This window comes from Pangasianodon hypophthalmus, chromosome 10, assembly GCF_027358585.1.
Source record: "Pangasianodon hypophthalmus isolate fPanHyp1 chromosome 10, fPanHyp1.pri, whole genome shotgun sequence".
NCBI classification, from domain to species: Eukaryota; Metazoa; Chordata; class Actinopteri; order Siluriformes; family Pangasiidae; genus Pangasianodon; species Pangasianodon hypophthalmus.
In genome coordinates, this window is record NC_069719.1 from 15,903,500 (window position 1) to 15,930,430 (window position 26,931).

The 26,931-nt window shown below is 40.6% G+C and overlaps 2 protein-coding genes across 4 annotated transcripts in view; one reads left to right on the top strand and one right to left on the bottom strand.

The window, feature by feature from the left end:
- Positions 1 to 559: 559 nt before the first annotated feature.
- Positions 560 to 23,662, bottom strand: atg2b (autophagy related 2B). 2 transcript variants are annotated; one of them, XM_026934207.3, is made up of 43 exons: positions 23,525 to 23,662; positions 21,514 to 21,909; positions 21,176 to 21,338; positions 20,915 to 21,067; positions 20,478 to 20,580; positions 19,317 to 19,479; positions 18,987 to 19,166; positions 17,452 to 17,548; positions 17,176 to 17,349; positions 16,893 to 17,044; positions 16,675 to 16,786; positions 16,162 to 16,405; positions 15,067 to 15,229; positions 14,855 to 14,947; positions 14,390 to 14,578; positions 14,013 to 14,286; positions 13,689 to 13,797; positions 13,368 to 13,575; positions 13,105 to 13,247; positions 12,832 to 12,989; positions 12,463 to 12,635; positions 12,066 to 12,216; positions 11,616 to 11,815; positions 11,428 to 11,508; positions 11,200 to 11,306; positions 10,979 to 11,071; positions 10,813 to 10,883; positions 10,638 to 10,714; positions 9,496 to 9,666; positions 9,169 to 9,301; positions 8,715 to 8,917; positions 7,970 to 8,199; positions 7,672 to 7,789; positions 7,270 to 7,461; positions 6,701 to 6,802; positions 6,465 to 6,543; positions 6,128 to 6,314; positions 5,935 to 6,004; positions 5,236 to 5,318; positions 4,988 to 5,109; positions 4,568 to 4,722; positions 4,306 to 4,455; positions 560 to 4,193 (listed from the first exon to the last, which is right to left on the bottom strand). In XM_026934207.3, the coding sequence occupies exons 2-43, from the start codon at positions 21,673 to 21,675 to the stop codon at positions 3,963 to 3,965; spliced, it is 6,219 nt and encodes a 2,072-aa protein (XP_026790008.1). In that variant the 5' UTR covers positions 21,676 to 21,909; positions 23,525 to 23,662; the 3' UTR covers positions 560 to 3,962. The 2 variants fall into 2 exon arrangements, with proteins under 2 accessions (XP_026790008.1, XP_026790007.1); XM_026934206.3 differs by having other exon boundaries at positions 16,893 to 17,047.
- A 147-nt stretch (positions 23,663 to 23,809) lies between these two features.
- Positions 23,810 to 26,931, top strand: part of gskip (gsk3b interacting protein) — a 4,236-nt gene continuing 1,114 nt past the window's right edge. Inside the window, exons 1-3 of one of the 2 annotated variants that reach the window (XM_053237824.1) lie at positions 23,810 to 23,894; positions 25,685 to 25,927; positions 26,014 to 26,931. The exon at positions 26,014 to 26,931 is cut by the window's right edge and continues 1,114 nt beyond it. In XM_053237824.1, coding sequence (XP_053093799.1) covers positions 23,823 to 23,894; positions 25,685 to 25,927; positions 26,014 to 26,172 — 474 coding nt within the window. In that variant the 5' untranslated portion in view covers positions 23,810 to 23,822 and the 3' untranslated portion in view covers positions 26,173 to 26,931. Of the gene's footprint in view, positions 23,895 to 25,090; positions 25,220 to 25,684; positions 25,928 to 26,013 lie in introns of those variants that run through there. The other variant, XM_026934212.3, reaches the window with a different exon arrangement.

Here is a 26,931-nt window from a genome sequence, read left to right on the forward strand (position 1 = left end):
TTGTTGATTCTTATTTATTTATTTAAAACAGTTAAACCTTTCTTCTAATTCAAACAGAAGAACTTGAATTCGGCTTGAATTCTCCTTTAATTCATGTCAGTATATGACAGCACTAAAAATATTTTAAAATAAATGGGCTACTCAACTGAACTGGATTTGAGTGGCAGCGTTTTCAAAAATAATTAATGGAAGGATCATATTCTATGAATTATGAGCAAGACCTGCTTTATTCACACTGTAACATTTATGTTCAATAACTGTTTAGTCCATAAATCAGCACAAAAATAAATATGTAATATAGTAGGTGTCACAGAGATCACTCACACCACTGTGACTTCCATCATCACTAAAACCGAGCAACAAGCCAGTGGCACACAAGCTGATTTGCTGTACTTCTGGTTTGTACTCTAGACTACATCTCAGATCTTATATATAGTCTGTGGTTGAATCCCACAGTTGTGCTTAGAGCTCACTGCAGCCCAGTCTTGTTGCTACATGTGAGCCTATTAGTACAGCTACTACAGCTAACATTACAGCAACATACAACAAAAGAAACTGCTGGACATTAAACAGTTTATTATAGATAACACATGCGTTCATGTAAACTGCGCAAATTAATTTTACATATATATATACAAATCTGTTACTACCTTTTAAATGGGGGAGGAAAAAAAAGGGAGTTGGGAAATCAGTTTCTCTCAGCTGTAAAGCAAATCTGTTGCAGTAATCCATTTCTCAAATGTCATACACAAAAATCCAAATCCCAAGAGCATTTGTATAATGCACAACTACACAATCTATACACATACACTATATTACCAAAAGTATTCGGTCACCCATCCAAATGATCAGAATCAGGTGTCCTAATCACTTGGCCTGGCCACAGGTGTATAAAATCAAGCACTTGGCATGCAGACTGTTTTTACAAACATTTGTGAAAGAATGGGCCGCTCTCAGGAGCTCAGTGAATTCCAGCGTGGAACTGTCATAGGATGCCACCTGTGCAACAAATCCAGTCGTGAAATTTCCTCGCTCCTAAATATTCCACAATCAACTGCCAGCTTTATCATAACAAAATGGAAGAGTTTGGGAACAACAGCAACTCAGCCACGAAGTGGTAGGCCACGTAAACTGACGGAGAGGGGTCAGCGGATGCTGAAGCGCATAGTGCAAAGAGGTCGTCGACTTTCTTCACAGTCAATTGCTACAGAGCTCCAATCTTCATGTGACCTTCAGATTAGCCCAAGTACAGTACGCAGAGAGCTTCATGGAATGGGTTTCCATGGCCGAGCAGCTGCATCCAAGCCACACATCACCAAGTGCAATGCAAAGCGTCGGATGCAGTGGTGTAAAGCACGCCGCCACTGGACTCTAGAGCAGTGGAGACGCGTTCTCTGGAGTGATGAATCACGCTTTTCCATCTGGCAATCTGATGGACGAGTCTGGGTTTGGCGGTTGCCAGGAGAACGGTACATTTCGGACTGCATTGTGCCGAGTGTGAAATTTGGTGGAGAAGGAATTATGGTGTGGGGTTGTTTTTCAGGAGTTGGGCTTGGCCCCTTAGTTCCAGTGAAAGAAACTTTGAATGCTTCAGGATACCAAAACATTTTGGACAATTCCATGCTCCCAACCTTGTGGGAACAGTTTGGAGCGGGCCCCTTCCTCTTCCAACATGACTGTGCACCAGTGCACAAAGCAAGGTCCATAAAGACATGGATGACAGAGTCTGGTGTGGATGAACTTGACTGGCCTGCACAGAGTCCTGACCTGAACCCGATAGAACACCTTTGGGATGAATTAGAGCGGAGACTGAGAGCCAGGCCTTCTCGACCAACATCAGTGTGTGACCTCACCAATGCGCTTTTGGAAGAATGGTCAAAAATTCCTATAAACACACTCCTCAACCTTGTGGACAGCCTTCCCAGAAGAGTTGAAGCTGTAATAGCTGCAAAAGGTGGACCGACATCATATTGAACCCTATGGGTTAGGAATGGGATGGCACTTAAGTTCATATGTGAGTCAAGGCAGGTGACCGAATACTTTTGGTAATATAGTGTATATTCACATTTGATATGCATAAGGATGAATGTTATATTTGTTTCATTGCTTACAATGATGACATTTTGTATGTGCAAAAGCTCCACAGAAGGGCTCTGCCCTGGCCTTAAACGTTATTTCCATAAGACCTGTTTTGTGCTACAGATGTGAGGGAATGTCACAAAAGCAAACACATATTAAGAAGCTAACCAAAAAGTTGAAAGTGCTTATGACAAATGCATAATATTAAAACATGGAAACATCAGACTTGTTTTTAAGCAGGTGGAAAATGGACACATTTTAGGCAAACTCCCTGTTATTACAAATCTTTAACAATTTATCAAGAAGGCTTATAGCAGAAACAAGTACATGAGGAAAATGACTCATCAAATGACTAATCAGGATGTAAAAATAAAGGACATAATACAAGTGGCCATTCAGAAACTGTCCATTCCATTTAAATTTTCCCTTATTTTCATTCCTTGTTATAAGGAAATAATGGCATTAAAAAACAATTATAACCATGTTTGGGCAAAAACTAAAGTGAAAACCTACCCTAATATATCACTTTTTTAATGTCAGTATTAAAGGGAATTAAATTAATTAACATTTTCTAATAATCCTATGAAGGCACTACATGTTTTTTGGGCAACATTCAGATTGTTCTGAGTTCTGATTAACTAGGTTGTTCACATCATGCTCTTGACCTAACCCATATGCGCAAAACAATGATTGTGGTTAATGCCACTGACAAAGTGAAATTTAATGCTTAAAAGGTGAGATTAATTGTAGTTAAGATTGCTTAGCCACAAATAGAACAATATATAGTTCTTAAATAAATAAAAATAAAAATCTTTGACAGATTTCAATGCCTGCAGAACTCAAAAAAATGCTCTCAAAATTGAGCATGCAGCTGGAAAAAGAGCACCTTACTTAACAGCAATGTTAAAAGATATGACATGAATTACAACCAAATGACACCAATTAAGTTGATCTTACATCACATGATTAATCTCACCTTTTAAAACATTCTCACTACTTCCTTGCTCTTCTTTCTTTCTGAACAATATGAGCTTTGCAAAGCTGAACAAATAAAGTTACTTATTTGCTGCGTGTGTTGCATGCCACGTTGTTTAATGTTGGATCGCTCTGAGTGAATCTCTAGTTGCATTAAAAATAGGTTTTTAATGCAACTCACAGCCTAAAACTCGCTGCATAAAAGTAACACACTCACACTAAGTACCTGCAAAAGTCAGGCAGTGTGCCCCGTTCATTTCCATGATAACACTCAGAGTTAATTCACATAAATCTTCCAAGATACCAATGATCTGCAGCCAAGATCATGATGAATGTGGAGTTGGACAGACGGAAAAGCTGTTGAATTCCAGGCTAAGGTTGCATTATCACATATCAGATCTGTACCAGATTTCTGCAGCACATATGAAAGTAGCCCAAATTGGAACTGAAAATACAGCATGGACGTAGCCTTGGTGGGATAAGAAAAGCTTACAGAAGTTTACTGACACAAGACTGACAAGTTTTCAGACTAATCAGGTTAATCTACTCCAGTAAAGCCAACATTGCATGTCTCCAGTGCTGCAGCTTTTGAGTCATTAAATATAAGGGACCAGTGCTGCTGATAAAAAAGGAAAATGGTGTTAATCCAGTTTGCCTCAGTCTTTAACAGCTGATCTGAAGCTAGTGCTTTACTGCCATGGTCTCTGTAGAGCAGGTCTACCAGTAGCACAGTACCATGGCCTTAAATAAAACTGTAAGCAGCAAAATGTGGACACGAGGTGCCAACAGGCCAGTACGCCAAGCTGATTCTATCAAGTGAGACTGTGTAGTGCTGGCTTAGCCATATCACCATGTTTGGCACCACCATCAGTCTTAGACAAAAAAAGAAAAACACAAGATCGCGTTGATTACTCTTCTCCCAGACGCCATTTCTGTGATTCTTCCTGGCGAGCGTCTGGGTGAATCTGGTTCCTCATGCCACCCAGTACATTGGAGGTGGCTTCTGTAGCAACAATTAGAGGTTTAACAACAGCAGGAGGAAGCTGGCGTAAGACTCCACCCACTGCACCGGTCATTCCCCTCTGCTCATGTTCACGGGTGGCTGTATCATAAATCGTTAAAGCCGTATCTGTGATGCCCTACAGGAGTACACAGAACACTGTTTGATTTGGAGTACATGTGAGCCACAGAATACATTTTTTTCCCAGGATCAGTAAAAGACAGGTAAAGAAGGGCAGGGCAGCTACATACCTCTTTCACTACACTGTATGCCTTGGCCACACCTTCCCTGAGGTCCACAGGCTGATGAGCCAGTCGAAAATGTGAGTATCGTTTGATCTTTTTGCACTCTCTCTCATCTATCACCGGAGACACCATATCATACGCTGTTTCTGCAGCTGCCTATACCAAACAAAGAAAGTTTCATGGTAAAAATTTTGCTACTTTTTCTTTTTAACTACCAAAAATAAAACAAGAAGAGTGAGAAGTCAGCAATGCAAAGAAGGGAGTTTACCTGGATGGTTCGCACCATGCGATTGGTAAGCTCCAAGGCTGCCATTGCAGTGGAGGTCCCAAATGAGGCAGTGCCTCGCTGAAATCCCCTCACTATCCGCCCATCCTTCCGATATTGCTCTATAGGCAGCCATACTAGATCTCTAATGCCCTGGACTACACATCAGTCAGAAAGAACATTACTAACTGGCACTGGGGGTTCATTATAGCTATCAAAAGATGAAGTTTAAATTCAGAGGAAAGAAGGTTGATTAAATCACAGGTCCATATATCCTACAATTAGCTCTCGTCCCCATCTAGCCATATAACAACTCTTTAATCCCAGCAAAAACTGATTTTAGATCAGGATTATTACCCTGCTACATTTTAAAAATATGGGCCATTATATGAATGTGTGTGAGACAGAAAGAGATGCACTCACCAAGTTGCACAAAGGAGTGTATGGGCCCTACTCCACCAAGCAGTCCGGGCAACTGGTTCTTTTTAATATCACTGAGCCATTCATTAATGGCGTAAGAAAAGAGCTTATCTACACCCAACAGTCTGCAGAGAAAGTAAGCAGGTCTCAGTCAGACTGTCTTATCAAATAGCATTTTTCAGTTAATATTACTCTGGATAGCATATTGTGTGTACAGTAAAACATTAAAAAAAAAAACAAAAACCCTGCACCCTTGTCTGTAGCAGAGTCTCCGCAGTTTGAGTTCGGAGCAGTTCAGCTGGGTCAGTCCAATTACTATGCCAGCAAAAGTACCCTGAAAAACAAAATTGCATTGCTTTATTTAACATTAGACCCATTTTCCTCAGAGCTACACATAGGTGACAAAAAAAGGTAGCTCTGTTATGCTGTTGGAGGTATGATTTGCATTCACTTGTCCCCTTAGAGGGAAAAATCTGTGCAAATCAGTACAACGTTATTCCATCTGATCACCTATCCTATGATGAAACATTCTTATCCTGATGGGAGTGGTCTCACTGAATGGTTGATGAGCATGAAAATGATGTGAATCTTATACTAAGGCCTCTGCAGTCACTAGATCGCATTAAGCAACAATCTATGGGACCGCCATGTTAGAGAGTAGGTCATCAAAAGACCAATTGAGGGTACATACAGTATTTTGGAAGAATGGTGTTCTTGTAGAATCTATGGAAAGGTGTACTAAAGCTGTTCTGGTGGCTTGTCATGGCAGAAAATCTTACTAAGACATCTTTTTTGTTTTTTTTACTTTAATGTCAACCATCTATACATACATTGTCTGCAAAGAGCCTAAAATATATGCTCTATCTATGTAAAATCATACAGCCCTGAGAAGTCTCAACTAAAGGAATTTCATAACAGAGTGATATAAGAGGTTGACATAGAAAGCACACCTGCTCCATGGCCATGTGTTTCCCATGATAATCTAGTCGGATTGGCACCTCAGAAGTGAACCTGAACTCTCTGAAAGAGAAAAGCATAAACTAATATGTAGATTATCATCAATAAGCTCTGGGATATAGACTAACTGCCAAGTAAAATAAGCACTTTATGAGAATAATCACAAACAGAGGCATAGATACACACCTAAAGAAAATAGGCTGGTCAGTATAAGATGTGGCGGTAGACTCATGCTCAAGGCCATTCTGACTGGTACGGGTTTGGGTGGGCACAGAGATGATTGGTGCAGAGCCCTGACCTGATCCTCCACTGGATTTAGAAAATGTGCATGCTACCTCTGGGCCAGAAGGCTTTTTCATGGATACACACAATGCTACAGAGAAAAATAAAACTTCCATAAGCAGAACATCACTACAGTAGATAACATAAAACAACCAGCAGATAACAACCAAAAAAGCGTTGGAACAATAATTATCTACAACATAGAGATCAATAAATTCATATTATGCATATTGAGGCTTACTCTCTGGTTCTGGTGGGGAGAAGAGCTCTACCTCTGTAGCCAGACTGGTAAAGAAATCCTTCAGAAAGAACAGAGCATCCTGCAGGAAAAAAACATCTGCTGTTTGTGCACAAAACAAACTGATGATTTATATGTGCTGGTGTAAAAGGTAACAGTAACAAGCTTCAGAAACTGTCAGAACTCATAATGATGAATGTCAGTGGGTGACAAAGGTTACTGTTTTAATGAAACTGTACCTGGTCAATGTTGAGACGAAGTGGCATAAGGGAAACACGCAGGCAGCACTCTTGTGGAGCCTGACCTGCCTCTGGACGCATGTGCAACACTCTGACTGTTAGCTGCAACACAACAACACACTCATGAAAACAATGCCTGTCAAATCCAAATCTACTGCATGCACACAACGTTTCATACTACTAGTTTTCTGGAAATCTAATGTTTAGAAATACAGGTCATAAAGACTAAACTGGAATGAGCTATGTTCACTGGTCCAAACTGATCCATCCCATGTCTTCTACTCTATCAGCTCCATCCCTCACAGGAGGTATAGAGTGCCAAGGCGCAAACATATCTGGCTCAAGAACTCATTTGTACCAGTTTCTATTAAAATTCTCAATTAAAAACATCTAGGGAACTGTGCAAAACTGCCTGAGATGCAATATGGTGACTATATAAGTCAGGCTGTTTGACTGTGTAATTTGTTGTTTTAAACTTTTATTGTTTTAATGTTGTACATGTAATGTATTGTGTGTATAATTGTATGTACTTCATTGGACAATGAAGTACATATCTAAATCTTAATCACCATGTTGGAGTGGGCTTTCCTGGGCATCTCTTTGCTGGAGTACAGATAAAGAAACTTGTTCATCATGGAGGAGGCCAGTCTGTCTCGTATCTCCAGGTCCTGCACTGAGAATACCTGTCTGGATACCGGCTGTTCAGCCAGTGTGCCTGTCTCTGGGCCCATCAGGGGGTAGACTTCATGTTGGAACCGTACCTGAGACCACATGCAAAGTACTTTACTGTGGTAAGTTTAATTAATACTATCAAAGACAGTTATTTGTTAAATTTACACTTGTGTCATTTATATCATGAGAAAGCACTGAGGTAATGAAAGGAATTCTTGAAATGTTGTGACTTGTCAGGTTTAAATTTGTCATGTCAGGTTTAAATTTGTCATGTCAGGTTTAAATTTGGTCCAACTGACCTTGCTGAGCTGGATCTCCATCAACACATCTGGATTCCTTCCCCAACCTCCCCCAGAGCGAGAGCCACTGCGAGCCTGTCTTACTGGTGTTTGAGAGGGGGAGCTGTGAGGAGTACCCCTAAACATACACAGACACACCACAGGATCCTTTTTGAGCTACTCTTGCAAATTTAGGAATTCAATTTTTTTTGTTACCACTACATACAAATAGCACGCATTACACTCAGACATCACTGGAGAACACCACTACTTCCAAGACGTCATGATAGAAGTGATGGTGCAACACCCACACCCTTACCCTCGACTGCGGGCTGGAGAAGATGAGAGCAGTCCGCTGCCAAAGTCCTTTCCTCCGTAAAGGTGCCAGATCACAGAGATCTCCTTAACCAGGTACCTCACTTCAGGCACAGGGAAGTTCAGTGGGCCCCTGCTAGAAGTGCTGCCCTCTAGAGGCTCACTAAAATGGTTGTCCAGCACCAAAATGGGCTCGGTGGTCAGCTTCTTTACCACTGGCTCTTCATCCCTTCCCTGATATACAACACAAGCCACATACACTCAAATATACTGTAATTTCAAACACACTACATGTCTTGAGTGGTGCAACAGAAAACCATTCACCCTATTGCCATCTGTGGTCAAGAGTCCAAGAGAGCAATATCAGCCCTACTTTCTGGGTGAGGAGGGATGGCATTACACTCCCCCCTATCACCCTCCCTGGTTGGTAGCTGCATCATGACAGAGGAGTGCCAGCTATAGCACAAGAATTAGCAAATGTCCAAATTGAGAAGAAAATGAAAAGAAAAAACTTTAGCTTTAAAGATTCCGTATTCCACATCAATTGCTTTAATCTGTTCAATAAAGAAAAAAATCTCAATCAAACTGCCTAAGCATATAATTCAATCGCATTTGCTATGGTCAGAAAATGTTTATACTGCATTTCATCAAAACAAACATTTATTTCCTTGAGTATGTGTTAGATGGGGGCGGGGGCTTAATTTTGCACATGCTACTAAGTACAGCAGATACACAGTAGACTGTCTCACCATTGCTCTAAAGCCTGGAGTGTCCAGGATGCAGAAGTCATCAGAGTCATGGTGTGTGCTGGGGCCAGGGGGAGAGATGAGGGGTGAATGCAGTATGGGGTAGGCTTGGCAAGGATCCTGGCCCACAGTGCCACTCTCATCGGGAAAGAGGAAGAGATCAGAAAGTGGTGGGTCTTGATCACTTGTTTGATCCACATGTACACCTACAGAGAGGAAAATCCACTGGTCTTATGTATAACATACATGCATTGGACATTTGACTGAAAATGTGAGATTGCAGACTATTATTATTATTATTATTATTATTATTAATATTATTATAAGTAAATAACTAATAATATAAACATCTCAACTCCTATTCAAGAATGTATCCGTATACATATAGGACAGTGATGAAACTCCACTGACTCTAGGTGAAGTTACACAGTGACGTAAATCAGAGGGAGCTCCTAACCATTGGACTGCAAGGTCTGACTCTGCAGGGAGTCAGTTTCCTCCATGGCGTCACTCATCAGATCCTGCAGCATCTGCTGCTCAGCGTCAGGAAGCAGGGGGCCATGGGACTGGGGCTTGCTCAATAAGTCCAGCTGCAGAAGGGAAAAAGCAACTGAATCACACAACTGCTTATTTTACACAATGTCACTCTTCATTATTGACAGGTTGGGCTGTTAATTTACTGTCAATTTGATGAAACCACTTATTCAAGGATTTTGGGTAGTTATATTAAGCCAAATTTGTCCTCAGACTGTGCCTAAGATAATACTATGAGATGCTTTGTGACCTTTGCTCTTTGTTTGGTGCTGCCACTCTTGCTCTCCACCCTGGATGGAGGCAGCAGGTCTCCATAGCTGGCAATGTACTGGATGAGGTTCATAAGTGCAGCACAAGAGTCCGAGCAGGTCCGAATGTGAATGACATCGCTTGAGCAGCGCAACTCAAACCTCGGTTCTGTCTAAGTCACAGAGAAAGAGATAGCAGTTAGGCAGTATGGAAATTCTAGTGAAGAATTTAACAGCTCAAACTAGAACGCAGATCCTATTTTCTTCTACTTTTTAAATGGTTTAGTTCTGTTTATGAATATTAGCTGATAACCAATACTGATTTGAGACTGACAACTTCATAATAACTGAGCCATCTGTCTGCAAATTATGCAAAAGGAGTGATCAGCATGTGAGTCAAAAATATCTAACATTTTAAAATATGTCAGCAGATTGGATTTGCTAATCTGTGTCCAATCTGACCTGATACTGATCCAGCATATCGGGCCAGTTTGGTACATTAATAATTAAAACATTTTCATAGCTTGATTGTAATTCCAGGCCCATTTTTGAAGAACTTAGTCTTCTCATATTTAGATCTTTTCCATCTAAATATGAGAAGACTAAGTTCTTCAAAAACGGGCCTGGAATTACAATCGAGCTATGAAAATGTTTTAATTATTAATGTATGTTGGTAGATCTTTTCCATCTACCAACATACCTGACCTAGGTTCAGTAAGGCTAAGTTCACTAAGACATATGAATTGAACCCTGGTGCATTTGCCCTATCAAGGCAATTCGTTTAGGAAAGTGAGAACACAGCAATTCCACTCTGATGTGAACCGAAGTTATCGGTCAACCCAAAAGCAGGAAGTGAAACAAATATGCCTGTATTTTAAATCACGGGCAAGATTTTTTAGAGGTAAGCTGCTAAACCAATACACGAGGCGCACAGAGCTGAAGTGCTGAAGAAAAGTCATGTGTTGTAGACAGCTGGACCAAAGAACCAATCATTCAATCAATCAATCAATCAATAAATAGATAAATGTTGTATGGTACATCAAGGCTATTTAATAACCTATTTATCTGTTATATTTTTTAAGTATGAAAGTCTACATTTCACTGTCACATTAACTGTGTTACTGTAATGCAAGGCATGTCTTACTCTCTCCCCATCTGTGCTAGGTTTGACTGCTGTGATCCTGAGTTCTAAAGTTCCCATGTCTACCACCTGCACATAGTCTGGATAAAAAAAGACAGCATAAATCACTTCTCACATCAGTACAGAGACTATTTTCCTGTTTCTCTCTTGGTTTAAACATGGACCTACAACTCCTCACCTCGGGCCAGGTTGACAGACACAGCATTACTTTTGTCAGACAGAAACAGCGCTGCTTCATCAAGAATGATTCTACGAGACCAAAAAAAAGACGTTATCAATCAGTGGTATGAGGTGTGGTTGGTAGAGCATATCAGGACTTTACGGTGAATACACAGTTATCCTACCTGAGACAGGAGGAGGAGTGGTCCAAAGACACACTGCTGGAGATACTAAAGGTCTCCACTGTGAGCAGAGATCTCACAGGCAGATACAATGGCCTGGTGAGATCCAAAGAGGACGAGTCATGTTTTACACAGCATACTACTAATGCTCATATTTATACACGGCAAAAAATATATACATTTACATCTACGCAGATAACACATAGCTTTACAATAAATTTCACCTGTAATCCAGGGAGCAGCTCCACAGGTGTAGGTGGAGGGTTGTAAGATAGGATGGAGGCGTATAGCCAAGCACAGGCTCATCTGTCACATTCAGAAAGTCTACTATCTACAGATAAAAAAGTCAATATTTAGTCATTATGTCACTAAGCCACATCTGCCCTGTATTAACAATGAATTATATTAAATTCATAACTTGGAGAATGTTTAGTGTATAATGGAGTCATTACCTGGTCATACCAACCCAGACTAGAAGGCACAACTCTATGCTGAAATGTGGCCGCTCTCACTCCAACAGCAAGCAGAAACTCCTGAAAACAATCTCAGATATTAATCCACACTGACCCATAAGAATATGGATAGAACAGAGTAAAAATGAGTATTAAGAGAAAATACACACAGACAGAAATACATTTACCTTTACATTGCGCTCAGCACTCTGAGAAGAAATCTTGAGTGCAAGGGATAGCATACTTTGAGGCTCCACACTCAGTCCTTCTAAGGGAGATGCTCTTTCTGCCGCAGACTCACACACATACAACACAGGCTCCAACCAGTGAGGGCGCGTTCTACAAGGCAACTTCACGTCCCACACAGGGACATCTCCTTCTACTGTGCCTGACAAGTGTCACGCACATTTGCACAAAGCACATCACACACAAACATTAAAATTTTTTAATATATGCCCCTCATGTTAGCATGGGAATCACAAGTCAACCTTAAATTATACTGATTAAGTCTGAACAGGTGAAGATCTCATAACCATAAGTGCACACTTTTGCAACAGACAATGTTTACTCCAGAAATGTAAAACAGAATCTGCCAAAAGAGCATACTGATATCTGTCTGCAGTATTGGTCTTGGTTACCTTGATGATAAAGGCAGACTGTAGAGGTGTGGAAACAGACATAGTGCTGATCTTTATAACCCTCGTACTGTGTCACACTGAACAGAACTCCATTCTTCACCTCCATCCAGAACTCCCCATGTTTATTCTTCAGCACACTTTTATCTGATTGCTGGTCAAACACAACATTAATAGCAGACTGAGTCTCAATACTCTACATATTCTACATTATTAATATAAAATAGAACATTTCATCAAGTTCAACACTGGTGTATAAAATGTCATCTGAGAATGCACTACTTAACCAACTTTGATCAAAATGGCCAATCCGTGTGGTTACAAGGTAGGTGTAACTAATAAAGAAGCCCCTGACAATTACAGTCAATTTACTAATCAAAATCAGTTACAGTCCATGTACCTTAGCCTCTGTATGCAGTGCTACAAGACAGTGATTAACAGATAGCAGAACAGAGAACAGGCTCTGCGAGTTCTTAGACTGCATCTTATTCTTCCTCTTCTTCATGTTCCTATAGCCCAGCTCAGCCGGAGTGTAGTATGGTAGAGTCTCCTCTTCTGAACCACTTTCATCTTCTACAAACACACAGAACATCATAGGCTGAGAACTCTCATATAGCAAAAATGTGAAATTCACCATAAGAAACAGTAAAGTTAACAAACTTTGACTGTAAACATCACGGAGCAGCATCAAATTTGATGGATGGAAGAAGTCAATAAGCCCTTCCCTGATTGAAATTGTACAGTATCATAGCAGGAAAACAGAGCTCACCCTCAGGGCCAAGAGATCTGAACTGACTGAAGCTATCCTTGTTGTAGGTGCTGATTAGCTGGCTGGCTACAGAGAGGCCGCCCCCATATGGCATGCTCTCCACCGTCTCCACTGGTGATGGGGCTGTAGGCTCCCATAACAGCAGATCATTGTTAATCCTAGCAGTGCAAAATATATTTATTTTAACAAACACACCAGTTGAAGAACTGTTATTTTAAGGGCTATTAAATAAAAATCACAAAAACATGACAAGTATATTTTATATTTGAATACCTGTTGTGTAGTTTCTCATAGAAGGCCTTATTAGGTAATGATATTTGCACATTGGGGAAAAACAGTTCAAGAATGTAACGGGAGTTGCTCATGGTTTTCTCCTGGAATTCTGTCATCTCCACTACATCTCCTGGGATGACCATCTGACACGAACACAGAACCATAGTAATTAAAGGAACCCGTGTTGGAGCAATAGACATGAACACAACTTTAAAAAAAATATTTAGATACATATAATCTTGTAATATTCCTCTTTCACTTACTTCTTCATTCTCATACATGACACGTCGTGAGGAAAAGGGGGAAGGCTCAGGTTTACCAAAATCACACACATCCTTCAAAGAGTGGGCAGTTCCTTCCTCCTCCTCCTCTTCCTCCTGCGAATGTCCTTCAGCACCTTCCTCTTCCTCTTCAGCCGTAACCCGCTCCAATATGGAGTGCACAACCATGGGGTTCACCTTCAGGACCACTCTACAGAGAGAAAGACAGGGAGCGTTTCATAATTCAAAAGCATTTAACCAAATGCACCTGACCCAAAAGTTCTGTAGAAGGGCTTTGCTCAGTACATTTCTGAAGTACTATACCTAGGCCAATCAAATTTGCCACTGTCAGAAGAGGTCATGTTCTCTTCCATAGTATGTGACACACGTAAGAACCTGGATGCATAGTGATCTTTGTCATTCTGGAATGTACCTGAGGTTTTAAAAAATAGCATAGTTAAAGCAGTTTAAATATTCAACATTTGCCTGTAAAATTTGTTTTTAACAGATCTAGCGTATCTAGATCTGTTTTTGTGAGCACATATCAAGTCCTACAAATAAAATACTCTTATCTTTAGAAATATGGAAATGGTTACATAAGATGTTGTTGAGTAGACGGTTGTATTGAATTCATTTCTAAGGTCGTACCACTGAGCTCCTTAAAGGTAAGTTCTATCTTGGTCTGCTCAGGTGAACTATTTCCACTGAACTCAGTTTTGAGCTCCAAGTCCTCCAGCTCTAAGCGCAACACCTCCTTTTGCAGGGATTTTTTAAACCAAGGGCCCCTTTCCTGGTCTGAGCGCAGGTCTGGGATGGGGAACCGTACCACCAGCACAAGATGAGGAGCATTCACAGACACCGACACCAAACAGTGCGCGGGACTGCGGCTATCTTCCAGAAAGACCTCTGCAAAAGCCTTGTGCTGGAGGCAACAGAAATATATATTAAACATTACACAAACTAGCATAAAAGTAATACAAACAGACCTACAAGAGCAAGAAAGGAGTGATTAAAGATGCCCTTACTAGGCTAACATGCTTGTTATAGGATGTGTACATGTGAGAGGCCATGGTTTCAGTGGTGGCCAGTTTCTGGGGCTGAAGCAGGGAGTGGAGGCGGTCCACGATGCTGATGTCACACTCTGAGCGAGCCTTACCCAGCTCCACCTGAAACTCTGCTTTACGGGGCATGGTACTCAGACGCACCTGCCCACCCTTAGAGGAGTGATAGACACAGAGAAGAAGAGAGGAGAATGAGTGTGTATGTATATATGGTGAGACCATCAACGTGTATCTAGCAAACAAATCTAAACAACATATGCCTATTATATTATTACTGCCTACGTCATGAACCTGTACATCATACTAGTATACATTAAAGTGGTACACCACTATATATAAAGTCACAGGGTCATGCCATTAGGCACTTAAAATGTACAAGACTGTCAGATCATCTGCCAGTAGTTGTTAACTGCTTTACCACATGCTTACCTGTGGACCTCTGCGTTCTGTTAACTTGTAGAACAAATGAAGGCAGGTTTGGGTAGGGGAATCACAGCTGGTAGCAACATCAAATGTTAAGAGCTGGTGTTTGAAAGACAGTAAAAAAAAAAAAAAAAAAGACAGATACCAACATCTTATTCAGCAACTGGCTAACAAACACGGAGTAGATTTTGACATTATGAAGAGGAGAAATAGGGCACCTCTGTGTACTGCACTCCACTCTGCACAGTGCTTCCCCGATTCTCTGTGGGGTAGAGGCATTCCAGCAACTCCATACACTTCAGGGACAGATCCGTGCTGAGAGTGCGCAGACTGGAGCCCTGACAATGCTCATACGTCACCTTTAACCCCTGACCTATGAACCTGGGGAGAAAGACACATGTATTACAGGTGTATGGTGTAGGAAAGCTTGGGGAAGAATATTAACAATATTACTATCTCTCTTTTATTTGAAAATAGCGAAAGTAAGATTTCTTGCCATTTGAATATATCACATTCCTTCAAATGCATTTGATTTAATTACTTATAAGATATATTTGAATGTATCTGAAAAGTATCTGAATGTGTTGAATATTCATCTCAATAACTGAATATTCAGTCTAAAATTTTCTACAGCCACAGATAGAACAAACAATTCTAACAAATTTATTGTTCAAACTGTGTTTTTTTATTTATTTAACCATTGTAATGTTTTTGTCACTGAAATTTAACTAGATTTTAGATTTTATAGAGATACAAATCTCCTTCCATGTGTCTTTGAATAGGAATAATTTACTTATGCTGAAACCCAATTGGCATTTTATTTACTACATATGTTCACTACACAGAGAATAGCATTATGATACAGTGTTTTAGTAGCTACATAGTGTACATACTATACAACTAATAGAATGCTATTTGAGGTTCAGCCACAGAAAAAAGATTAAACCAATAATAAGCACTTGTTGGAAAATGTTTTACATCTACATATATATATACACATACTATGTTCATATTTTAGACTTTATTATGTTTTTAAAAAGTGATACATGTTTATTTAAAGCTCTTACCCCATATAAAAGTCATCTGGTGAAAAATGTTGGATAGACTAAAAGTAGAACTTGGGTTTGAACATTCAAATGTGTTTTGCCTATGAATATGTAAGTATTATAAAAAAAATATATATATATATATAAAAAAAAATCAAACAGTGTTTACACAGTGGCATTCGCTCTGACAATCCTGTGGCACGGTGTCATCACCAACAATGCTGTATACTATATAATTAATAAGACTGAACAGCGTATAAAGCCCACCTGAGGTGGTCATGTGGGCAGGCCTGGTCAAAAACAGCTCGTGCTTGGAGGAATCCTCTTAGATGTAGCTGATCATTAGCCATCATGTGGAAAAATTCAGAGGCCATTGGTGCAAGAGGGCTGAGAGTTGAGTCTGGGGGTGGGAGAGGATCGATGTGCAGCACAGATAGGCAGAGATTGCCCACCGTCAGCCTGAAAACTAGCTCAGGCCTGGACTCGTCACAGTGGCCCTTAGACGAATGAGCTAGAAATAAGGAAAGCAACTAATTTAATTTCTGATTAATATAAACCCTTTCTTTACAATATAAATTTCTGGTATTAGACTCTGTAAGAACCTGTGAGCAAACAGCAGTAGATATGATGTGCCAAAAGGATGTTTCAAAATGTTGAATGTTTTTTAAAGATTGATCCTCTTGGGGGAAACAGAATAAGCTGCAAAACTATATTATGCAAAAGTCCTATTATGCAAAAGTAGCACCAGTGCTGCAATCATTTGCTGTCTGGAAGACTTACAGGTCTGTCTGGGCAGGTTATGTGGGCACTGAGGGTCTCTAGAGAACAGGGGTGTTTCGTGACTTTGTTTCTCCTTTTGTTTAGGCAAATCCAGGTACTCATCCCACACAGTCTGAAAGACATTTCATAACACTCAACACAACCGTTTCTATTATACTTATGCTCTGTTATTTTACATAGAAATGAGCTCATTATGCTATTTAGAGCGGATGACTCACAGCTGCATTGCCAGAGGGTGACTCCCCCAGAGAAGTGGAGTAGTTGCTGTTAAGAGACAGATCCAAGTCTACAGTGGGTGGGTCTCCAAGAGGGGGCAGAGATGATAGGCTGTGTGACATGTCCATGTCAGCCATGGAGAAAAATACATCTTCTGCTTGAATGATAGAAAGATGTACCAGTAACAAAGTAAATACCATACAGAAATATTTCACTTGACAAATATTTAGGCTGACAATAATCTTAAGGTACACAGCCAAAAGACAAGTTAAAGTTAGAACTCACCTCTGCTTGACACTGTCCTGGGGGTTTGGCTCTCAAACAAGTCTTGTTCAGTACCAGCAGTCATTGGCTCCTTTTTTAAGCAGCGGTTAAGCTCCATGTGGAGACGGTACTCATCTTCCTGCTGCATGGGACGACTCTTTCTGTCCTTAGCCAAGCCAGACCATTTCTGCCCCGCTACACAAACATACACAAAGAGCCATTCAGCTGAAGTAGGAAATGGTGATCTAATACAGCTTGTGTGTGCACTTTAAAAATTCACAATCCTTAAAGACATACCTGAGCTAGAGAAGACTCCAAACATATCCAGTAGCAGGTGGACTTGCCGTGGTGAAAGCAGCATGATCAATGAATCAATCTGTCCTTCAATGTCCAGCTGAGAAAAGGCCAAATGTCAATGCTTAGCAACTAGGTCCAAAGCCCTATGGCAGGGGTGCTCATTACATCGACCAGTCGATTGACCAGACATCCACTGGTTGATCTGCTTAATAGGTCAATGTTGAACCCCGGTGTGTGAGGGTGTGGAGGAAGACTTTTGCTGAGCTCCAGGCTCGTGTTTGTTCAGTCCGCACTTTTCAACACTCTTTCAACTACTCAACCAACCCAAAACAACTCAACTAAAACGGGTCCGTCCCAGACTCGCAGCTTTCGCTCCATCAAGTTCAAGTTCACGCTTCGCAGCATGTGGGTGTGTGTGCATGCGTGCGTGCAAGCTCCTCCAACTATGTCGCACACTCTCTTTGTGGTTACGGCAGTTACTGAACGCACAAAGAGACACAAATAAGTAGACTGGCGGTAATAAGACACAAGTGAGAATCATCACGCGGTACCTGCCGGTTAGACCCGCCTCCTCTCCGTCCACCGTTGACGCTTAACCACGCCCCCACTGCTGTATATTACTTTTGTGATTTCTTTGAATGAAAATTGATTGCATAACATTATTTGAATAAAACAAATCTCAAAAAATTATTTATCAAACTTATCTCCAATTTCCCAGTTTAGAGTGCACATGCTTTTTTTACATGGTGGATTCTACCATAGTAATATAAAAAAGTAGATCTAGTTTTATGGCATTTGGGTTTGTTGAACTAATCAGTTGGACCATATACACTATACGGCCAAAAGCCTTACCTCACACCCATATGTGCCAATTCCAAAACCATCAGTATTAACAGGTAGTTGGTCCCCCCTTTGCTGTTATAACAGCCTCCACTTTTCTGGGAATGCTTTCTACTAGATTTTGGAGTGTGGCTGTGGGGATTTGCCCATTCAGCCACAAGAGCATCACTGAGGTCAGGCACTGATGTCATGCGAGAAGGCCTCGTGCACAGTCAGCATTCCAGTTTATACCAAAGGTGTTCAGTGGGGTTGAGGTCAGGGCTTTGTACAGGCCACTCGAGTTCTTCCACATCAGCCTTTGTAAGCCATGTCTTTATGGACCTCGCATTGTACAAAGGAACATGTTTGGGCTCCTTAGTTCCAGTGAAGAGAAATATTAATACTATAGCATACAGACATTCTAGACAATTGTGTGTTTATAACTTTGTGGCAACAGTTTGAGGAAGGCTCACATATGGGTGTGATGGTCAGGTGAACACACACTTTGGGCCATACAGTGTATATATTCCATACTCAATACTACATTTCAAAGATGCTATCACATTATAGAAAACGGATTATCCTGAAGAAAGAGAGTCTGCATTTTAAGATATTTAAGATATTATGCAGGTGCAGACCAGAGTACTTATCAAAACCAAGACATGTTTTTGAAGAGCAAATAAAATAAAGTTTGATAATACTGTGGGGTTCCAGACCTTGGCTCCCGGCATGGCTTCATTCTGCTTCAGGACCAGGGACAGCTCCAGTCTGCCACTAAGGCAGCCCACCTGCACAGGTTCAAAAGGTGTGCTGGCACATACAGGCTCTGTGAACTGTGGGTGAGGCTCACAGATAATTTTTGGATTCCAGCTTGGGGATAACTTAGGCTCAGTTTCCTGTAAATTCAACAAATGAGGCAGATATATGAAGACATGAACAAGCCCAAAATCTATGAAAATGCCAAGACAAATTTTTATAAATATTCAATTAACTACATCTGCAACAATACATGTTTATGTGTATAATCAGTGTCAGAATAAACTCACCGACTGAGTGGGGGATGATTTGACACTGGCACGGGAAGTCTCAGAAAACTCATCCCAGAAAACATTTGCACCCTCCAATGTCAGGTTTTTGTGTGCAAATGTGGTGGGCTGGTGGATGTTTACACTTGAGCCCTCTTCGGCAGTTTCATCACAGTAAACCATCCTAAGTAGACCAAGGCACAAGAAGTTTTTTTTTTAAACAACTCACATTAGGGCAGTTATTTGATGGCATACTTCAAAGCAGCATGCTGACCTTTAAGAAGGAAAATATTAGAAGGTATTCAGAGACTGACAATGTAGCTCTAACAATTAAAGATTACATAATTTACTTTAATAATAAAGCAGAATTAGGATAATTTGAGCCTATATGAACGGTCAACTCTTTTGTTAACATGCACAATGTCCAGCTACCATGTGCTTGCTTGCTCTATCATCCTGGATATAGACTGTTTGTTGTTCAATCTTTTGGCTCTGGTAATGTGCACCACAATTGGACTGTTATTTCTTGTTATACCACAGCATGTTTGAATGTTCGAATATGGTTGCTCAGAAGGTATGTATATACAAGCATGGCTTGCAGAGTAGTTTCAGCTTTAACATGAATGATACATTAATTGTGATATTAATGTCTTCGTTCTAATTATTGTTTCTATAGTAACAGCTCACACACAAGGACATAAGACTAATAATCAATGAATTTTAAAAAACGTGTAACAAACTAAAACATATAATCGCTGATGTGGTGACTTTTTTTTTTTTTTTTTTTTTAATTTTTTTTTTTTTAGAAGATATTTATTTAAAATTTATGGAAGGAATCGGTTGTAAGCACTTTGTAACATTCGAAGTTTCCCAGTTCAGGAGAGGGGTTTTTGCTTTCTGGTGTGTGCAAAAATCCCAGGAGTTCAGCAGTTTCTGAAACACTCAAGCCAGCATGATGCCATGGTCATGCCACGGTCAAAGTCCCTGTAATTAGATTTTTTCCCCCATTCTGACATTTGAAATGAACATTAACTGAAATGCTTTACCTGTATCTGCGCGATTTTATGCACTGTGCTGCTGTCACATGATTGGCTGACTGGATAATTGCATGAATGAGCGCGTATACAGCTGTTCCTAATAAAGTGGTCAGTGCGTGTATGTTATGCTGTTCCTACAGTTTACCTTTTGATTCTGATTTCAAGGGCAATTCCTGTTTTGGAATTTTCTGGAACATGTTCAATCTTGAGGACTGTATCCAAAAATGTGACCTTGACTCTTCTCAGAACTAAAGAATAGAAAATGAACATTTTAACTCACTCAGCAGCAGGCAACTAAAAAAGCTGAACCACCACCTGTCATCTTGTTAATTATTTATACAAACTTCCCTTGAAACAAGCTGGTCTATAACTAGATTTAGACATTCTTGCTATATAAAGTTAAAACAACACATAAAGGCCTGACATTCCACATAAATTTTATCATTGTTATATATGTATGCTGAATCTAACTAGAAAGAGTGGAAATTTATAATAATAAAATAAGGTCAATGGCATATGACTGATTTTACTGAGAATGCATGGGCTGGCACTCCATGACACATTTGGAGCAGAATTCAGCACCTGTCTCTATTGTCTCAGCAAACTTCTCTAAACCCTCCAGAGGTTGGAAACTCTCTCCCAGGTCATCGGTTAGTCTCTGACTCAGACATTCCTTCGCCAGCTGCATACTGCTAGTCATGAAGCTAGACCAGTACATAGGCTCCATACCAGATGCTAAACACAGACAGATAAAAGGATAAAGATGTGAAACCAACACACCACAAAGCTTATATAAGCCTTCAATAATTACTTTTTCAATGATGTAGCAATCATGCCACTTACTCATACGAGGCCTTGGCCTGAAAACCATTTCCAAGCCTTTGACTTCCAGAGCACAGTTGTCCTGAAGCAGTGAGGCCCATGGTACAGTGAGGGAAATGGCCTGGATGAAGCCCTCAGTCACTTCAAATGGAGCATCCACCGACTCCAGAATCTCATTCAGTGACTGCAGGAATGTCACACAAGGTCATGAGCCATATTGGTTTATTTTGCATGTGTTTATCATAATCATAATAAAAAACACTGCTGCACTTATAATCTCCTGGTAGAGGCTACAGCATCACTTGTCATGCACAATAGTACCTGGTGGTGACATTTCCTCCTGTCACACTGACACTTACCCATTTGTCCAGTGGCACTTGTGCAAGTGAACCTTTGCCTTGGTAGAGGTCCACACTAAGCTGGTCCAAACTCAGTTTTTCTTGGAGGAAATTGCCTAAGTACCGATGCAGCAGGTATCGGCAGGCCCGCTTTTTAATGGACTCTGAAAAAGGCCACGGCATTGTGTCTGCTTCGAGAACTCAGCCTGCGGAATACCAAAGAAGAGCTTAAGCTAGGAGTGTGCTTCCATGGAGAAGACGCACAGATATGGTTGATTTTGAGAGTGCTCTTTGAGCAATCATTCTGTAGATTGTAATATCCAATAGCTTCGGTGGTTTAATGCTGTCCTCCCATGTGAAGTGAAGTGGCATGACAGTCCCAACTCAGGTGGCAAAAAATATGTGAAGAAACAGCACCTAGACAATGACAACAAAGAAATCTGTTATTCTAAAGGCATTCTGAAATCTAACATTTTCATATTATCTAAAACTGCACAGCAAAGTCATAATTTAGTGAGCTGAAGGCTCAGAGGAATCTGGCGCTCTTGGGTTGTCAACTCTACTCCCTATTGACTTTCAATAAAAGTTTTTCATTTGGTAAAATGAAGTGAACACATTAAAATAAAGTGCAGAACAATGCTGCCATATAACTCTCCAGTTAGCACAACACACCTCACATTCAGACATATCAAGTAAAAATAAAGCCACTAACCAGACTCGAATATTTTTCTGGCAATGCGTCAAGAGAACACAACACCTCATAGCTGAGTTGATGTCCAACAACTTGCTTAACTTTTTTTTGAGGGTGCAAACATGATATGCTTCAGAAACATTGTTTAAAAAAATGATAATGATATGGCTGCACAGAGTCCTGTCCACAGAAATTAAGTTACTTTCAATTAGTACGTATACACGCTCTTACCTAACCAATCAGCTCACCATATTTTGCCATCACATTATGTAAGCTACTACATTATGCCCCAGTTAATTGGTTTTCTCGGCAACCAAAACATGGGACTGGGTCTTCCACTTGCCCCATGGGATGGCTAATGAATTTATGAATTACCCTCCCCTGACTGGGGATTGTTGCCAGTTATTTGTTTTAGTGTATGCATACAGGAGCTCAATATATTCTTCATGCCATTACATAATGTGTGATCTGTTAATAACTGTTAACGGTTGTTACATTTGTCTTTGACACAAGGACAATTGTAGCAATCGTGTGCAGAAAACTATGGTAAACTATATACATAAATAAATGTCCTAATTTTGTTGGTAGACAAACAAAATAAACATTACATTAGAAACCCATCTAAGGTTTGTGTGTGGTAAAGTACAGCATCACCTCACTGTGCTGCATTTCTGTGAGACTGCAAATTAGACAGCATTTCAGTCATGTCAGTCTACATTTCAGAATTTTAATCTAAACAACACACACTACTGTACAGATTTAAGAATAACAACACACTGACTGTGAAAGAGCTAAGAGAGCTGCTCACTACAGCAATAGCACGGATATGACGTGCTTATGTGTGTGTTGTGCAGAGCTGCTTAGTGCTCAGTGTGAACACCAGCATTAGCGCTCAGCTAGCAGCTCTGTCTGACACAAACCCAAGCACAAGCCAGGAGCCACCGGCGTCTGCGCACTTCTGAAGACATGACAGGTAGCTGTCCTGCTAGCCAGCTAAGCTAGGCTAAGACAAGCCTTTCATTAATCATGGCGAATTAAGCATTTGGTTAATAATGAAATAATTCACCTGGAATATCCTCCAAATTAGTGGCAGCGTGTTTTTCCCAGATTGCATCAACTACTCTAGATAGTTGGCCCACTTGCCAACTTTAGCTGCCTAGCTAACAGGTTTAGCGAGCTAATGTTACAAAATAAAACCCCTCTGGCGCAAAGCTCAAGCTGTTGTGCTCGACTGTCACATAAACATAAACATTCTGCGTTCAACTTATCACTAGACACGGAGAACACCCAAATGACATACAAGAGTGGTCTAGCGCTAGACACCACACCAGCATCACTCACCTTGTGTGTGGATGAAGCTAATAGTGTTTACAAACACTTTCATGACTGTGCACTCTTCAGCGTAATTCTTCTACCGCACATTCACTACACATTCACGGCTGACGCTCGGGTGTGTTCACACTGCACCAATCTGCGCAGTTGACAGGACAAGCGCTGTCAAATACGGTGGTTATATTTTACACGGTGTCCCAAAAGTCTCCATACATAGGAGAAATTAACACTTTTTTAGCAAAAATTCTTTCAAAATTTTTCATAATTAATTCGTATTATATATATTTTTTTCAGACAGCCTTTAAAAATGCCTTTGACAAAAGAAGAACGTATTGAAATCATTCTCATGGCTGGATCGGGATGCTGTCGCAAGGTGAAGGTAAATGATGAACTTTAAAAGGAAACATGGCAAGCACATCACACATGACACTGCTGTCAAATTTATTACAAAATCAAAAAAGACTGGAATTGTTGCAGACCAACCGAGTAGTGGACATCCACAAACATCCACTGACGAAGGCACAACCAATGTGGTGTTGGCATACATAGTCCCCTGTGTATGGAGACTTTTGGGACACCCTGTATTATACCGCGGCACGGTTGAATCCTCAAATCTGGTTAATTAGAAGATGTAAATTATCTAAGGAATAACAGACCGTGCTTTTATATAAAAAATAGTGTAAAAAATAGAGTGGGGGGTTTACAAAGTTTAATTTATTAATAGTATTAGAATTAACAACACATCACGCATTTTAACACGGTTTATAGTTTTTTTTCCCCCCTGATTTTCTTCCTAATTTAGTCATGGCCAATGCCCACCTCCATCAGGCATCTCTCCCCTCTTACACAGCAGCTACCATTCAGGGAGAGTGAAGGCTATCATGTGCTTCCTCCGAGACACATGAAGCCAGGTGACCACATCTTTTCAAGCTGCTGCTCATGCAACGAGTGGCGTAACACACTTGGAGGAAAGCGCTATCCGCCCCCTTCTGCATGCGGGAGCTCACAGACGCCCATGATTGGCAGGTGTCGCTGTGATTGATAGGGGAGAGAGAGTATGACACGTCTCCCTCACTGAGAGCACGGCCAATTTTGCTCTCTTGGACTCTCGGCCACAGATGGCTGTGGCATCATCAGGATTCGATCTCTGGACCCTGGAGCATAGTTAAATGTAATGTTGTGGAACACAGAGAAACCGAGCTTAACTGAGCGTAACCGGGACTGACAGAGACTACAACCAAGACTCTTTCCACAACTGTTAAATAAATGTCTCCTAACAAAAAACATCACCACATCAATGATTAAAATAATTACTTTGTTAAACAACAATTCGTTTTTTAATATCCGTTTATTATTAGTTTTAGACTATGTGAAGCCGTACAAGTCCCTGTGTATGAGCGGTTACTATAGAAACAATATAAAAAAATTAGAACGAGCGTATTAATATTAACCTATGGTTCATGTTGCAGCTGGAACTACTTTCTGAGCCGTGCTGCTGCACGAAAATAATTCACACCTTCTGACCAATTAGATTGCAGCATTCAAACGCGCTGTAGTATAACAAGTAAAAAAAAATACTACGCCCTTATTATTCATCATTTCACACACTTTATGAGAAATTGTGCGCAGTAATTGTTGGTAGTGAACACACCTCCATTTGCCGGCATGAGCCGGAAGTGCACCGGTGAACTCTCCCCGGAGGAGGTCTGTAGCTAACAACATTATTAATCTTTAAACAAATTCTCAATCGCGTGCCGCCATACTGCAATACTGCATTTCATCTGCAGTGTGTATTATTTTGCATAGTGTGACATATTTGTCATTTTATGGCACTATTTTGGTTTGATTAAGCTCTAGCTAGCAGTGCTGCTATTAGCCAGCGTTAGCTAGCTATCACGCTATACTGTGAATAGCCAGCTAGGCTGCATGATGTTCGTTGAGTAGTAGCGTTAACTTGCCTTTCTTGTCTGCCATGCGAGTACATCACTGTTACTACGATCTTTGGTTTTATGTCTTTTTGTCAATACGTTATTTGAATTCAGTGAGGCTGTCTACGCACTATCTAAAGTTAGCTAGCTAGCATAATTGATGACGTCAGTTTTTCCGATTCGATTCTCAGCGACTGTTAATCGATTAAACACACAGTAAAGTGCTCAGTGCTGTGTTTAGGGGATGGAGGTGGACTGTCAGCCAGAGGATCTGCCCATGTCCTCCTATGACGAGCGCTGTGTTGAGCATGGTGTTAAAGACATGAGGCTGGAGGCTGAAGCTATAGTCACCGACGTCCTCTTTGCAGTAAGCAACATGTTCGTGTCTAAAACTCTCACCAACGGCCTGGATTTGGCTTTTATCAACGTGGAGACGAGAGAAGGAAAGCGCTACTGCTTAGAGCTCAGTGAAGGAGGTCTCAGGGTGAGTGCACAAACACTGGCTGCTTTTCTAAATGGCCTGTTTTTACCACCACTCAGCTCCATGTTTCATCTCTCATTGCATTGCAGGTGGTGGGACACACCTTTGATCAGGTGGACGCAGGTCTGAGCACTCAGTATCATGAGACTGTTTACTCGCTCCTGGACTCTCTGAGCCCAGGGTACAGAGAAGCATTTGGAAATGCCCTGCTCCAGCGTCTCGAGAGGCTCAAACCAAATGGACAGTGAAGAGTTCAACCCGCACCCGGGAGCTGCTTCCAAACATCTTTGCAAGCTAGTGGTCACGCTGCAGTTCTGTGCAACAGTCAGCTTAAAGCATCAGTGGCACCCTTTCCAATCCGAAACACCTTACTGGCTTATTTTAGTTATGCTCTAGATTTTACAAAGACTTCTTGGTCAGATTCTAGTTAGCTTCACAGTTAGTGGCAATGTTTTTATTGTGTTTTATGGTATGGGGAAAAAAACAGAGGGTGCTGTATGATTCTGAGTGTAGGGTCTACAAAATACTGAAAGTACTTTTGCACATGCACATGACCAACTAATAACAAAATTTGTTAATCACTTGGTCAGCCAATATTGTGACTAGAAACAAAAGCCAGCTCTCTGCTGTTTTACCATGTAAAGCTTTACTATTTTGACTAAACTGGACCTGAAACGCTGCTTGTTTTTTTAAAAACTTGTTGGTTTCTATGATGCCTTATTGTGATGGTCTGGAATGTTCTGTCCAATGTGAAATTTCCTTACAATACACTTTTAGTTTGGAAATGTGTCTCATCTTGTGTATCTGTTTTCCTTTCACTTTGCAGAAGTGATTTTGCTTTACTGTATTGCTTTCTGTAGCTACAGTTGTATTAGAAAGGTTGTGGTTTGTCCAGACATGGTGTTACTTTACCAAGTGTAATGTGTTATTCATTTAAAGACACAATCTTATCCATTTAATGTTTTGGCTCTAAAACAGACAAAAGAATATAATATAAACTGTCCACT

Excerpts from the sequence above, each read along its gene's own strand:
- atg2b (XM_026934206.3), bottom strand. The coding sequence starts at position 21,675 with ATGCCGTGGCCTTTTTCAGAGTCCATTAAAAAGCGGGCCTGCCGATAC. Across the intron at positions 17,350-17,451 it reads TGGAGTCTTCTCTAGCTCAG|CGGGGCAGAAATGGTCTGGC; the intron begins GTATGTCTTTAA and ends ATGTTTGTGTAG. Across the intron at positions 5,319-5,934 it reads AACACATGGCCATGGAGCAG|GGTACTTTTGCTGGCATAGT; the intron begins GTGTGCTTTCTA and ends TTTGTTTTTCAG.